Genomic DNA, 16058 nt, shown 5'->3' on the forward strand with positions numbered 1-16058 from the left:
TCCAAATCTAAAATCTCACTTATAAATTCTCTATGAAATAACAAAATGTGCCACTCATTAACAACACATTTTAATTTTTGTGCAAGTAATTTCTAGTAAGCATTCTGTATCTATCTCAAAATGTAACAAGAAAATGCGAAATAGAACTTTTCATTCTGGCAATTGGTTCCCGGAGCAATATAAGAAGAAACAGATTAACAACACATTGAAAAACCAGTACTCTGTTCTTTTGGTTGGAAAAAGATTTTCTACCTTATTTCTTAATTAATTTCTCTTTCTTTTTAGGACATCTGCTAATTCAAGAGTAAGGTAGACGAATCTTAGATGACTAAACAACAAATAATCTTTGCTGAACGGTTGCGACAGAAACTACCGACCCACCAAAGTTTCAAAGCAGTGCAATCCATCGAACTGTGGTGCTAACTTTGGCATCCTTGAGGTCTTCACCTCTTCCTTTGCTTCTGTCACCATATTTCTGATATATGCCCCAATCCCACCTCCATGTTCCTGGATGTAAAACAAGCACAGTACAGTTCTAAAATTCCAAAGAAAAGGAAGTTGGAGTTGCAGGATGATGAAAAAGGCTTAGAGATGGCACTGGATAAATGTATGAGGATTTGTTACCTGCGGTTGTTTAGAGGGTTTTCTATCCAAGAAATAAAGAGCAGCAGCAGCAGCAACAACAAAAGCAGGCACAGTTGCATAAATAGTACCCAAAGCCATTGCACCTTGGAAGAGAGCTTCTATGATTCTTAAAAGAGACCTTTTAATGGCACGTGTATATATAGGGAGGGAGGGAGGGAGGGAGGGAGAAAGTGCAGCAAAGGTATTTAGGATGGATGCCTTGGTGGTGAAGTTAAGCAAGGAATGGTGTGAAAAGGAGGAAAATGGTGGAAGAAAACGCAAGGAGGAGAAGATTAATGTTAGAAACTACAATACTACTACACCATTATCTATACTTTACTGATGTGTCGGTGTCTATAATCTAAGTAATATTGAGCATTGTCTCAACCATACAATGAAATAATGCAACTTTTAATATTTTGAATGGAATAAAAGCTCCTTTTTAGACTCCATTTTGCTTGTAAGGCCAAGAGTAACCTTCCTAATACTTCGTTTAAAGAGATTTTGATTTATCGATCGAGAAATTCTATTCTTCGTTTTAAATTTTATCGTTTATAATTATACTATTTAAAAAAAATCATGTTTTGACTAATTTGTTTATTTAAATAATTGATCTGTAAAACCACTTAAGGATGTGACGAAAAATTAGAAAATCAAAGATGAAAGCAATCATTATTAGCACCATCTCTTGTCAAAATCCATTGATATAACCTCATTTGAAATTTCATTCCCTGTCATAGACAAGAAGAGGATAACCTTATCTTGTGGGGTAACTTTATATATAATTAAAGTAAGCTACGTCATATGAAGTGCGCCGACCACAACCATTGCTAACGTGTTATAATAAGAATATTATTATTATTATTTCTTGAAGATTTTACGATCTTATTGATGCTTGTAGATTGGATGGCGTTTGGAATAGGGGCTGAGAGTAGATGGATGAGTTGGGATTTGGAAATCTGTGTCATCCATTCATTGTTGTTTCAGTTCTTCTACATACAATCGGCGGTGGAAACTGCTGGGTAATCGTCTGACACCATGTCAGTGATATATATATTTTTTTAAAAAGAGCTCTATCCCATTTTTATCTCACTAGTCACTCCAGATTAATCCAACACCAGAGTCTGGACACTATCCTCTCTCTCTCTCCAATTTTCTTATTTTGCAAAAGCCATGTTTGAGTAATTCGTATCGTCTTCCTCTACACCTTCAATCTGGGTTTTCATTAACAACTGGTTCACATCCGCTATTCTCTTATTCCTCCTCAATCTCATGATTATCACCATTGGCGTAACTTCAAGACTTGGCAACCAAAAGCATCGCGACCAATAACAAAAAAATGAAGAAGCAGCAGAAGCCCAAGAACAGCTGCAACGTCCAGCAATTGCTAGATCTTCATCTGTGTTGCTGTGTTGCAGAGGCTGAAACCCATCAACTTCTACTCCTGCAGACAAATTCAGAACCCCGCAAACCATACGCACCACCATTCCAATGACATCCATTGAAGAAGAAGAAAAATCTGTCATTATTTTCTCTCTGAAAGAAAATGGATAAAAGAAAAAATCTCAACACTTAGAGAGAGAGCAAACCACCTGAAGGGACAGAGAGCGTCAAACAAAAACTGAAGGATTCACTTTCAGACTTAGTTGGGTTATGTTCATCTTACCAAGCTCAATCTTGATTTACCACCTTTTGTTTTTTGTTTTTTGAATTATGTGAAACATTGATCTTGAAGAAATCAAGAGAACGAATTACAGTGTTTGGTGAAAGATGAAGTTTTGCAAAAAATACCAAGAGTACATGCAAGGCCAGGATAAAAAAAAAAAACTACTTGGGCTTGCCTTCAAGAAGCTAAAGAAGATGTTGAAGAATTGCTGGAGCGATCCTTAGTCTAGCAATGGCATTGACAGGGTCCATGACAGCACATGTCTTGACCATTGCCCAGTGTACGATGGAACCTTCTTTCCTTCTCTTCTCAAGGAAATGTCTGCAGTAGTAGGTTGCTTCAATGAGCGTGCATAGAAATTGCTTGAGCTGCATCTTGTTTCTGGCTTTCGGAAGTACATTATTTGGTTCAAAGGCAAGCTACAAAAGAATCATGGCACCTTAATCCAAGAAGGAAAGGACCTTGTTACTTATGCACTGATCAACGCCATTGCAATAAGAAAAATTCTGAAGAAATATGATAAGATTCATTACTCTAAGCAAGGCCAGGCCTTCAAGTCACAAGCACAAAGCATGCATATTGAAATTCTTCAGAGTCCCTGGCTCTGTGAGCTCATGGCTTTCCACATCAATCTAAGGGAAAGCAAGATCAAATCTAGGAAGGCACCAACATTGTTTGAGGGCTGCAACCTCACATTTAATGATGGCAAACCATCACTTACTTGTGAGCTCTTTGATTCAGTCAAAGTCGATATCGATTTGACTTGTTCCATATGCTTGGACACAGTCTTTGATGCGGTTTCCCTCACATGTGGCCATATATTCTACTACATGTGTGCTTGCTCAGCTGCAGGAGTGACTATTGTGGATGGACTAAAGGCAGCAGAGTCTAAAGCCAAATGCCCTATTTGCCGAGATGCCAGAGTTTATGAAGGTGTTGTACACCTGGACGAGCTTAATATTCTATTGAGTAGAAGCTGCAGGGAATACTGGGAGGAGCGGCTTCAGACAGAAAGAGTAGAGAGGCTTCGACAATCGAAAGAGCATTGGGAGAACCAATGTCAGGCGTTTATAGGGGTCTAATTAGGCAATTTCATTCCTAGTGCTAACTATAGAATCAGCATCAACGATGCATCTGAAAATAATAAATGTAGATGCCTATGACCTGAAAATAATAAAGAAGAAGAAGAAGAAGAAAATAAACACAAAAAGGTCACAGGCATCTACATTTATTATTTTCAGATGCATCGTTGATGCTGATTCTATAGTTAGCACTAGGAATGAAATTGCCTAATTAGACCCCCATAAACGCTCGACATTGGTTCTCTTAGTGCTCTTTTGATTGTCGAAGCCTCTCTACTCTTTCCATCTAAAGTTGTTCCTCCCAGTATTCCCTGCAGCTTCTGCTCAATAAAATATTAAGCTCGTCCAGGTGTACAACACCTTTATAAACTGTAGCCTCTCGACAAAGAGGGCATTTGGCTTTAGACTCTACTGCCTTTAGTCCATCCACAATAGTCACTCCTGCGGCTGAGCAAGCACACATGTAGTAGAACATATAGCCACATGTGAGGGAAACTGCATCAAAGACTGTGTCCAAGCATATAGAACAAGTCAAATCATATTGACTTTGACTAAATCAAAGAGCTCACAAGTAAGTGATGGTTTGCCATCATTAAATGTGAGGTTGCAGCCCTTAAACAATGTTGGTGTCTTCCTAGATTTGATCTTGCTTTCCCTTAGATTGATGTGGAAAGTCATGAGCTCACAGAGCCAGGGACTCTGAAGAATTTCAATATACATGCTTTGTGCTTGTGACTTGAAGGCCTGGCCTTGCTTAGAGTAATGAATCTTATCATATTTCTTCAGAATTTTTCTTATTGCAATAGCGTTGATCAGTGCATAAGTAACAAGGTTCTTTCCTTCTTGGATTAAGGTGCCATGATTCTTTTGTAGCTTGCCTTTGAACCAAATAATGTACTTCCAAAAGCCAAAAGCAAGATGCAGCTCAAGCAATTTCTGTGCACGCTCATTGAAGCAACCTACGATTGCAGACATTTCCTTGAGAAGAGAAGGAAATAAGGTTCCATCACACACTGGGCAATGGTCAGGACATGTTTAGCTGTCATGGACCCTGTCAATGCCATTGCCAGACTGAAGATCGCTCCGGCAATTCTTCAACATCTTCTTTAGCTTCTTGAAGACAAGCCCAGGTAGTTTTTTTTTTATCCTGGCCTTGCATGTACTCTTGGTATTTTTTGCAAAACTTCATCTTTCACCAAACACTGTAATTCATTCTCTTGCTTTCTTCAAGATCAATGTTTCACATAATTCAAAAAACAAAAAACAAAAGGTGGTTAATCAAGATTGAGCTTGGTAAGATGAACATAACCCAACCAAGTTTGAAAGTGAATCCTTCAGTTTTTGTCTGACACTCTCTACCCCTTTAGGTGGTTTGCTCTCTCTCTCTCTTAGTGCTGAGATCTTTTCTTTTATTCATTTTCTTTCAAAGAGAGAAAATAATGACATGTTTTTCTTCTTCTTCAATGGATGTCATTAGAATGGTGGTGTGTATGGTTTGTGGGGTTCTGAATCTGTCTGCAGGAGTAGAAGTTGATGGGTTCCAGCCTCTGCAACACAGATGAAGATCTAGCAATTTGTGGACGTTGCAGCTGTTCTTGGGCTTCTGCCACTTCTTGATTTTTTTGTTGTTGGTCGCGGTGCTTTTGGTTTCCAAGTCTTGAAGTTACGCCAATGGTGATAATCATGAGATTGAGGAGGAATAAGAGAATAGCGGATGTGAACCAGTTGTTAATGAAAACCCAGATTGAAGGTGTTGAGGAAGACGATACGAATTACTCAAACATGGCTTTTGCAAAGTAAGAAAATTGGAGAGAGAGAGAGAGGATAGTGTCCAGACTCTGGTGTTGGGTTAATCTGGAGTGACTAGTGAGAGAAAAATGGGATAGAGCTCTTTTTTTTTTTTAATATATCGCTGACATGGTATAAAGCCATGTCAGACGATTACCCAAGGGTTTCCACCGCCGATTGTATGTAGAAGAACTGTTGTTTATAAACCTAAACATCGTCAATGCGCGTCTTTTCCTAGTCCTGCACTAGTTTGGATGAAAGACAGGAATAAAAATGAGTATATAACTGAAAATAAAGATTTATTATATTCTCAAGTCCATCGGGGCACACCAAACTTGACTTGAGTATAGAAATAGTAGGAAATAAAACATGAGTTAAAAAGTAAAAAAAAAATTGGGGAGCAACCACTAGTGCAGTGGAGCTAGTGGTGGCGAGGGGGAGGCGACACGGTGGCTAGAGGATGGCGAATCTAGGCCAAATGGGTGGAGAAACTCACAGAAGAGTGAGGGTTGCGTGAGGGGCAGATCAGAACTATGGGTGGCTGGGGTAGATCAATGGTGGCTATGGGAGGCTCGAGGTGGCAGTTGGAGGCCGTGGGTGGCAGCATACGTCGTGCTAAGGTGGAGAACCCGTGTATTGGTGAAACCCATTTCGGGAAAGAGAGGGGGAGGGCTGTCATGCTATGGAAGCTCGACGGTGGCTCGGGGGTAGGTCAAGGGCTCGGTGGTGCTTGACTGTGGGTCTGAAGGCTGACGACGACGACAGTAGCAGCAGCAAGAGGGAGAAACCGTGGAGGAGAACCCATTTTAGGTTAAGAGATGAGGCTACGCATGGAGGCTGTCGTGGAGGCTTGAAGTTGATTGGCTTGAGGGGGAGCCTGTGGTGGTGGCCGGTGGCGCATGGCAGGATTGGTTGAGCTGAGAAAGGGAATCGGATAAAAGGGAGGGAGTGCTACCAACGTGAGTGTAGAGGATATTTTGTTAAAAGCAATATATATATATATATATATATAAGATGACATGCAAGGTGTGCTACAGATCAGCCATACAACTAATCTGTAGTAAAACTCTAAAAATTGTCAAAATATTTTTTTTTTTACAATGATATGCTGCAAAATACTTCTTTTTATTATTATTATTAAAATATAAGAACTGCTACAGATACAAAGAGATTACACAAAATAAACATATAAACTAATGTGACTTCATAAAATATGTTAGATCTACATGATAATAAAAATAACTTTATAATTTAACATACCACATCAAGTCACATCAATTTATAAATTTATTTTTGTATAATCCATTTGTGACTAAAGTATTTTTCTTTATATAAGATATTTTCTTCAAACGATTTGAGAGGAACTTTGAAGATCTCTAGTTGCAACCTCTCGATTTGAAGGTCAAGGGGGGAATCTACGAACTTAGAAAAAGAAGTCCAATCACAAACATCAAGATACCCAACCCATTGTCGGCATAGACATCTAGAACATCTATGAATCCACAGCCTCCTTTCCCTTCAAATCGGAAACCCCCAAAAATTGAGCCCAATAATTCGAAGAAACAAATTCCCGAGAGCCCCATAACAATTAACACTCGAGAAGCAAGGAGTGAAAGCACAATCACTATTCCCAAAGAGACTGAAAGGGGTGGGTATTTGGTTTGAAAGAGATCTACGGAATAGGAATTGGAAAAGAGGAACGAGTTTGATGTTTGAGGCAATCGGGTGCACACAAGCACACAAGCACACGAGTTTGATGGTTCAGTTCAACATGCAATGATGTTACACGTTTATGTAAATAGGAATAACGTTTTACAAACCACAATTACAGTATATACAGGTGAAATATAAACAGGACTTGGAATAAACCCAAGATGTTATTTGTTCTAGGTTTCCGGTCATAAAAAAACACCCAATGCAAGTAGGGCTTATCACGAGAAAAACGCAACATCCGGAAAAGAGCATAAAAGCAAGCCCAAGATTCAAAATCTCATACTTTGATTTGTAGAGAAAATGGTCAGCATGGTAGAGATGATTCAGTGGCCCAACCCACCCCCTCTGAACTTTACAATAAATTCTACCATGAAGCTGCCTTTGCGCATATTTCAATGTGAAGTAAATTTTGATTTCATGGCTTGGACGATTTGAGAAACAAACCCAAAACTTAACAAAATCATAAAACTCCCGCTAGATTTGAATCAGAACTCCATAACCGTATTTAATAGTCATTTCAATTTGCACCACTCTAATGATAACTACCAAAAAACAGAGCAAAAAATAAAAGATGCCGCCACCCAGGTCTTAACCTGCCTAGCATAATAGAAGAAAACAAATTAGTAGAACAACCTAATCAAACAAGCTGAATCCCATGTCATCGTCCTCACTCTCTTCCTTTGGCTCTTCCTGTTTACACCATTAAAAAAGGAAACTTAATCAAAACCCAGGTCAAATAAAAAGAAACTTCTACCCAATTCCTTTTCTTTGTAGATATGGAAGAGAATCATATTTATCAATCTCTTCTGCTATTAGAGGATATATTTTACTTTCAATACAAGACAAGACCATCGTGCAACGTCTAGAAGTGCCACTTTTATAGCCAGAAAATTTGGTATCCTTGCATAGCATAATGCAAGCCAGGCACCAAACTATCAAGACCAGATCAACATATACCTTCTTTTCTTCGACTGCTGGAGCAGCAGCAGCGGCAGCACCACCGGCAGGAGCAGACAAAGCTACTGGAGCAGCACAACCACCACCCGCAGCACCAGCATTCAGAATGAGATCATCAATGTTCCTCTTCTCTGCAAGCTTTGCAAAAAGGCTAGGCCAGTAAGACTCGACAGAGACGCCTGCAGCTTTTACCAACATCGCAATCTTCTCTGCCTGTCAAACAATTATTCCATAATTAAACAGTAATCAACAAAATTGCAATAAATTTGCATCGATGCATAGAAGACAAAGAGTGAATTAAAACAAGGGTTTCATCTTCCATACAAGATTTCATTTAAAAAAACGAATGAAAAAAATAAAAATAAGAACACATCAACTTAAATAATGTACAGCATTCCTATATATTAAAGAATTAGTTTAACGACACTAATAAGTGTAATAACACAAATAATATAAAAGTATTCCAAAAAACTAATCAACCAAGACGGACAGCTTCCCAACAAAAAATACTAATAAACTTCATATACACAAAAATTAAATATAATTATGCTAAACACGATAGAATACCAAGGGATCTTACATTTATCTGGCTCTAAAAAAACTATCTTTGTTAGTAAAATAAGAGTCATGTGTTGGCTGAAAGCCATAACAATAATGAATGTGTTTCCACTTTCAAAAAAAAAAAAGTCACCAAAAAACCACAACAGAATTTCGCTGAGTTTTTCAAAAGACAAAAAAAAAAAGAAGTGGAAAACAATGAATCTAATCTAATCTCACATCCATATCCCATATAAACAACATTATGAAATATAAATCTAAAGAACCTAAAATCCAACAACTTTGCACCAGAGCAAAGAAAAAAATCCCTTTTCGGAAATAAAAGAAGCGGGACTTACAGTGATTGCGATCCCATCGTCGTGGAGAATCAAAGAGGCGTAGGTACAAGCAAGCTCACTGGAAGACATTGTAGCAGCACTGAAATTCAATCACAACCTTCAAATAATAGAAGATCAAGTAAGCCTACATAAAATTAGTCCAAGCTGATGATTAAAAACAAAAGAGATTGAAAAGGAGACATGAAGGAAGGCGAGGGAGAGAAAGAACCTAACAGAACAGAACAGGCGATTGAGGCGAAAGAGAGTTTTTGGGTGAAGATATCGCTACGGCTAAGAAGATGCATATATATTGATTATTTGGTGAGGGTTAGGGTTAGGGTTTCGATCTTTGCATGACGGAGTGGGCTCAGACTTGCTCAGATACTATAACGGGCCTTAGCTTCATAAGAAACACAAATATAAAAGCCCATAGATTTGCCGTCTTCTTTTTTTCTTTTTCTTTTTTTTTTTAAAAATTAATATAGACCTCTATATTAATTAAAAAAAAACTTTAATAAAATTAAGTATTTTAAAATATCTTAAAATGAAAATTTAAATTTGGAGAGAAAAAACTTGAACTTAACTATTTTCTAAGCATGTTCAAATCTACACCAAAAATGAAAATAAAATCATAATGTGGAGGCAAAGACATAATCACATATATTTATGTGGATTGATTTGGAAATGAAAAATAAATCACTTTCCTCTTCGGATATAAAAAGCGTTTCATATCATCTCATCATTACAATTTTTTTAAATTTTCACACAAAATATAAAAATAATTCAATTTTTTCAAATCTCAAAACAATAATAATATTAAAAAATAATATTTAATAATATTTTATTCAACTTTTAACTTATATCTTAACTCAACTCATCTTAACTTACTATCCAAACCGCATCTTAGAAAAAGAGATGAGAAAGCTTGGAGCATTCCGTGAAGAAAAGTAATACAATTATTTGTAAATTAACTGAAACATACTGAGTAGGCTGAATAAGAGAAAGAGAATGAAAAGTTGGGAGTTGTTCGTTATGCTGTTTATGTTTCTCAAGTCAAGACTATAGAGAAATCGACGGTAAGGAAGAGAGGAGGAACGGACTTAGGCTTGAGAGAGTGAACTCAAAGAGAGGGGGAGGAATAGGCTTAAGTCAAAAGAACGGTAATTGTAACGTGTAAGTAGACCCACGGTAAAGTATAATGGATTAATGATATGTCATCCTCTTATTGGAAGGTGTAAAAGGCTTAAAGCACTTTGTCCAATTTGAAGATAAATGCTTGGCGATGATATGATTAGAAATTATAGAATTCAGGGTAAAAAAAAAAAAAAAAAAAAAAAAAAAAAAAAAAACAACAACAACAACAACATCTTTTTTATTTAAATTAAAAAAGCATGAAACTCGATGGCTGCCTCGTAGTGGTTGCCACCACATGGTGGCCAGAAAACTCTAGGCACCATAGGGTGGCCCATATTTTGCCACCATGGCTAGAGTATTTTGGCCACAGCTCAATTTGGGTGGCTGGTGGTGGCAAGGTGACCACTCTGTAGTAGTCGATTAACATGACTTTTTTAATTGTTAGTTTTTAAAATTTTTTAAAAAATTTATTTTCTAATATAATTTTTTGAGGTTTTGGGTGCTTGAAAAGATTTTGAGAAGTTTTTACATTGTATATATTGTATGTTTGGAAATGAAACTATCTTTAATCACAAAAAATATCTCTGACTTTTAAATTTACTCTTGCTTCTAACTTATGTGTTGGAACTCAATGTGTTCTCATGTAGGCTTTTGAATTGGGTGGCCCAGCATTCATTTGCAAATCCTGTTTGGAGTAAATCATATCTTGAAATCTCAGTAAAATAAAATAAAAGTCCCATATCGGATGAAAATATATTAGAAAATAACAATATATTTATATGATATTGGAGAGACTCTTTTATATTTATCCATAATCATGAACTTTTACACGTAATACATTATCTAAATCTTTATATTAAGTTTGGAGTCAATATTGCATGTGTTATAAGCAATCCTCCTTTTAATTAATACATGTATCACAAAATAATATTAGCAAATAGCAAGTCCTTAATTAATTTTTCTTTTTTTTTTTATTAATAATAAGTAAAAAAATTAAATTATTAATTAAAACTAAGTAAAAAATTCTCAATTATCATCCTAATTTGAAATCATTAAAAAATTATTCATTATTTTTTCTTAATTAGTTAGTCATTTGATGTCACCTCAGATAATAATTAAAAGAGTGATAAATTATTTTTTATTTTTTAGTCATTTAAAAAAAATAAAAGAAGGTGATAATGACACCAATTTCATATTCAAAAGAGAGATAAGAATCTCTCTCACACACACAAAGTCAAAGTTGTCAACCACATGACCTTATCTTTCGGTTTTGTTTTAGCCTAAGAAAATTGACTCGGTCCGTCATGAGAAAAATGGTTAACAGAGATAAGAGACTACTTTTCCCCTTCTTCTTCTTCTTCTTCTTTTTTCTTTTTTCTTCTTTTTTTTTCAGCCAGCGTTTAATTAATTATTAAATATTTATCTCCACGATTTCTTGTGAGGAAAGACAGTTTTTTTCCCTTTAAAGAAAAGTGAGGCAGGGGCGATCAGCGTAACAATTCACAATTCTTTTTAGACGTGATCATATGAGCCTCTCTCTATTGTAAAATGTCTGATTTGAGACATGGGCGAGCCGGTCACCACAGCACCCTCAAAGTATCCAGCTGGTCCAAATCTCATCCCATAGTCTAAAGGTCAGGTTTTACTATCACAAGTAGTTTCAACTTATGTTCTGATTGGAACTCCTGACCTCAAAGTCATGAAATGTCAACTTATACCAATTGAGCTAGCTTTGACCCATAGTTGCGCAATGTTCAACAGTTTTGATTGGTTAATTCAGCGAAAAAATGTAGATCATTTCTCCCTCGCATTTAACATGCAGTTCATGCCCCCAACCACAAAAGCAATCCCAAGTAACACGTGGCTTTCAAGAGCTCTTTCTTTGCCTTTTGTGGATTGCTTATATCACACTACTACTATTGAAAAATATTATATATTCTTATTCCCCTTCCTTTGTTTGTTTTTTTTTTTTTCATTCATGCTATGCTACCAATAATTTATGGATATTTTTTAAGAAAAGGTTTCAATTAAATAGGACGAGGTCAATATAGTGAGATATGAGTGTAGTAATAGTATTAACATAACTTTAATATAGTTTCCAGTTAACCTACAAAGATAAACAATTTCGAGTGAATCCAGTGAGGATGCCTCTAATGGTTAAGTTAAAAAGAAGTTATATTCTGTTAATAAAGTGAAAATCATGTTTGCAGTTTGTACGTGAGGGTGTAATTATAAGGATCAAGATATCTCATATACTGTAATACGATTTGGTAGTTGCTAGTGTCCTTCTAGCGATGGTATCTCATCATGACTTATCTTATTAGCGTGACTTCGAGATAGACTTTATTAGTTGAGGTTCCTTATCACTTTCTCATTTTCTCCCCATTTGAGAAAGAGAAAGTTGGTCATATTTGTAGTATTCTTCTAAGCATAATGGAAGCTGAGGATAAACTTATATGGGGATATACAAAGGACGGGTACTTTTATGTCAGAAGTGCTTACTTCGTAGAGTTGAATAGGAAAAGAAAACTAAAGGAAGAAACCTCAAAGGAGGAGACAACTGATGAAAGATGGAAGAGTATGTGGAGTCTGAATATACCTAGAGTGGTGAAGATGTTCTTATGGAGAGTTGGGAATAATATACTTTTTACAAAGGAAAATTGTCACCGTCCCCGAATATTGAAGGACGTGGGCTATGGGCCTTGGGCCAGTTTCATTTACAATTTCAATTTAGCATGTATTTAGACTGCAAGATAGCTAGTGGGCCTTAGGCCTTATTTTTATTTCCCTGTATGTTTTAGTGTTAGCCTAGGCCCATGTAAGGGTCATCTCCTTTATGTATGAGCTAAGGGCTCTAGGGTTTGATCATTAAGAAAGTTAATGAAAGTCTATATTCCTTTCTCTTATCTTCTTCTTCATTTCTTCTATGGAGGTACTCCCCTCGAAGTGAGCAATTTTAGTCTATTTTTATTCTAAATAACTAGAGGTGTGTTACAAGTGGTATCTAGAGCCAGCCTTTTCTTGGCAGCTACTTTATCAAATCATAGAAATGGATAAAATTATTTCATCATTACTCAAAATTAAAGAGATGGCCGAGCAGTCACAACAACGTTACGAAGTTATTTCACAGACATTCAAAGATGTCCAATATGACTTCGAAAAATTCAGGAACAATTTCAACGAAGAGTTCACTTGTCTAGAACAAGAGCTCCGTGCATTGTAGGAAGAGGAAGAGGATGAGCGAGTCATGGGTCATCCCGTCGATATCCCTTTTTCCAGAAATTCTCTTACAAATCCGAAATTAATTTTCGGACACTCAAATTTCCATCTCCGACTTTCATTTCCATTAAGAAATTATTTCTCCCCATGTTTCCTTCCGTCAGAAGCTCCAAGCAAATGGCCCCGTTTAGTTTGGCATCCTCCATGGCCATCTAGGGAGACGACAAGGCGGCAGATGTCGGAGGAAGATTGGACGAGGGATCGTCTTCTTCTTGCGATTCAGGTCCCAACGGAAAATAATTGTTTGAGTAGGGATGAGACCGAAGGTATGGTTGAGATTGAAGTCCCGAATGAGCTTTGGGGGCAAACTGAGGTTCAGTTCATAGTGAACGCGGGGCTCGGTTTGCTTGAATGGGAGCTGCAAACACCCATCAGTAATGACTTGGCACCAAGAGGATCTGCATTTGTATCTGTTGTGGACACCTGCACGGTCGAGGAGGAGCCACGTGCACTTAAGAACGAGTTGTTGTTTTTGGTGGAGCGGTTGCCGGATAATGCGTTGGTGGGATGGGTTACCTTTGATTCTATGGTCCGTGTCCATGATCTTGGATTTTCCGAGTGCTTGAGAGTTGTTTTGTATCATGGAGATTGCGAGCTTTGTGCAGAGCAGACCCAACAATTTCTGGTTTTCAATCCCACAAAGAAACAACATCTTGGAAAGACACCTGCTATCTGGCAGCAGGGATTTTTGTTCCCAGTGTCTAAATGTGAATTCAGTGTAACTACTGCAATAGAAGAGATCCATTCTTCATCGCATGCCAAGCTGGGTCATCGCCCTCTACGGTCCACAGGAACAACAATATTAGCTGCACTTGGACTTTTGGAAGGAGGCTTAGTAAATATCGGCTCTCGTATCATGGTCTTTTCATCTGGACCTGCGACTCTAGGACCAGGGATGGTTGTAGACACAAATCTTGGGAGCGCCATCAAAACTCATCGAGACCTAATAAATGGTCAAGCACCTTACTATAGTAACGATGATTTTAATGAACTATTTGAGTCCTGGAGCGTTAAAGTGGTTCAGCTTGTGAAGGTTGGTGTCTTAGATAATTCTGAAGTTTTGCATTCTAAGACTGAGGCCGTAACGGGTGGGGTTGAGTTTGCTGAGAGTTGGAGGAGTAAAAAATTTTTTGCTTCCTTTATGCTTGATGTATTGCTGTTGAGAGGTGTGTTTGAGCCATTTGATATAGGAAGGGGGCCCTTGGATATATTGCTTGGTTCTATTTTTTCACGAACTTCTCATTTTCCTCTCGACTTGAAGGGGAGTCAGAACCTTAGGCATAGGCTTTTGCTAGCCACGCTCTCGTCTAGTCCCGTTCTAATTGAGGATATCCGTGCCATTGATTCACTGCCTGGCCTCTGTCAACACGAGGTCTCCCTCCTTCGGTTGTTTGAGAAGGTCTCTGATGATGGCGTCGTTGAAATTAATGAAACCGGAACCAAATTGAAGTGGAAGCCCGGCATTGTGATGGGTGAGAGACATCTTGTCCATGACTGTGGTGTCAGTCGGTCCATTGGCTATTTCTTGGAGCAATTGATTTTGCTTGGTTTGTTTGCAAAGAAACCTCTCACTGTAAGGCTCAAAGGTATTACAAATGATTTTAAGGACCCATCAGTGGATACTTTCCGATCTCCTACCTTACCCTTGTTAAAGAGCTTTGGAGTTCCCTCAGAAGGATTTGATCTAAAAATAGAGTCTCGTGGATCCCCTCCTCATGGAGGTGGTGAAGGTTTTTTTACAATTACAGTTGTTCAAAGTCTGAATGCGGTCACCTGGACTGATGCTGGAATGGTCAAAAGGATCAGAGGAGTTACTTTGTCAACCAAGGTGTCTTCCCAATTTGAAAATACCATGATACATGCTGCTCGTGGAATTTATGTTCATATCTTTACTGATCACAAGGCAGGCACACAAGCTGGAAACTCACCTGGTTATGGAATTTCACTTGTTGCGAAAACTAATGCTGGTTGCTTCATCTCGGCTGATACAGCTATTGCTTATGCACGGGAAGAAGAAATTGGTGATATTGAAGATATAGAGATGAATAAATCATTGATAGTTGAAGTTGACAAGAAACTGAGGGAGGTACTTAGATCTAGAGATGATTTTGAGCCTAACATGATTGATGAAAGGCTTGAAAGAAGGGTAAAATCTGATAAGGTCCTGTTCTTGACTCAGTCTATTTTGATAATTTGTAATGTCTTTCTAAACGTGTATAGAAAATTTGGGATGCCTTGGAATAAGATTGTGCTAACTAGTACTCTTGATGAGGTGGGTAAGGATAACGCACCTTGTGGACAAGGTACTTCTATGGAGAATGGTTTGTCACCGTCCTCGAATATTGAAGGACGTGGGCTATGGGCCTTGGGCCAGTTTCATTTACAATTTCAATTTAGCATGTATTTAGACTGCAAGATAGCTAGTGGGCCTTGGGCCTTATTTTTATTTCCCTGTATGTTTTAGTGTTAGCCTAGGCCCATGTAAGGGTTATCTCCTTTATGTATGAGCTAAGGGCTCTAGGGTTTGATCATTAAGAAAATTAATGAAAGTCTATATTCCTTTCTCTTATCTTCTTCTTCATTTCTTTTATGGAGGTGCTCCCCTCGAAGTGAGCAATTTTAGTCTATTTTTATTCTAAATAACTAGAGGTGTGTTACAAAAATCTGTTCAAAAAGAAAATTGTGGATAACTCCATGTGCCCAATATGTAATAAAAGTGAGGAAACAATAACACATACATTATGGAGTTGTCCAGCTGCAAGTGATGTGTGGGCAGAGGACATTAGTCCAGTTCAAAAATGGGCAGTAGATGAAGTAGACTTTATAGAGATTTCGAAGAAATTGCTGGTAAAGTTGAAGAAGGCAAAAGTGAAAGTGATAGTTGGTATTATGCACATGATATGGACAAGAAGAAATGAATTATTATATCAAGAGAGTTTT

The 16058-nt window shown here is 37.6% G+C and overlaps 1 protein-coding gene and 2 pseudogenes across 2 annotated transcripts; 1 reads left to right on the forward strand and 2 right to left on the reverse strand.

Moving 5' to 3' along the window:
* The first annotated feature begins 2208 nt into the window (after positions 1–2208).
* LOC121258111 lies at positions 2209–3452 on the forward strand (annotated as a pseudogene).
* A 5-nt stretch (positions 3453–3457) lies between these two features.
* LOC121258110 lies at positions 3458–4725 on the reverse strand (annotated as a pseudogene).
* Positions 4726–7324: 2599 nt separating this feature from the next.
* LOC121258112 (60S acidic ribosomal protein P1-like) lies at positions 7325–9095 on the reverse strand. Of its 2 annotated transcripts, none has more exons than XM_041159479.1 (4): positions 8935–9095; positions 8727–8823; positions 7831–8043; positions 7325–7563 (listed from the first exon to the last, which is right to left on the reverse strand). In XM_041159479.1, exons 2-4 carry the CDS (start codon positions 8793–8795, stop codon positions 7507–7509), a joined length of 339 nt encoding a protein of 112 aa, XP_041015413.1. In that variant the 5' UTR covers positions 8796–8823; positions 8935–9095; the 3' UTR covers positions 7325–7506. The 2 variants fall into 2 exon arrangements, with proteins under 2 accessions (XP_041015413.1, XP_041015414.1); XM_041159480.1 differs by having other exon boundaries at positions 8727–8850; positions 8935–9078.
* Between the last annotated feature and the right edge of the window lie 6963 nt (positions 9096–16058).

This window comes from Juglans microcarpa x Juglans regia, chromosome 3S, assembly GCF_004785595.1.
Source record: "Juglans microcarpa x Juglans regia isolate MS1-56 chromosome 3S, Jm3101_v1.0, whole genome shotgun sequence".
NCBI lineage: Eukaryota > Viridiplantae > Streptophyta > Magnoliopsida > Fagales > Juglandaceae > Juglans > Juglans microcarpa x Juglans regia.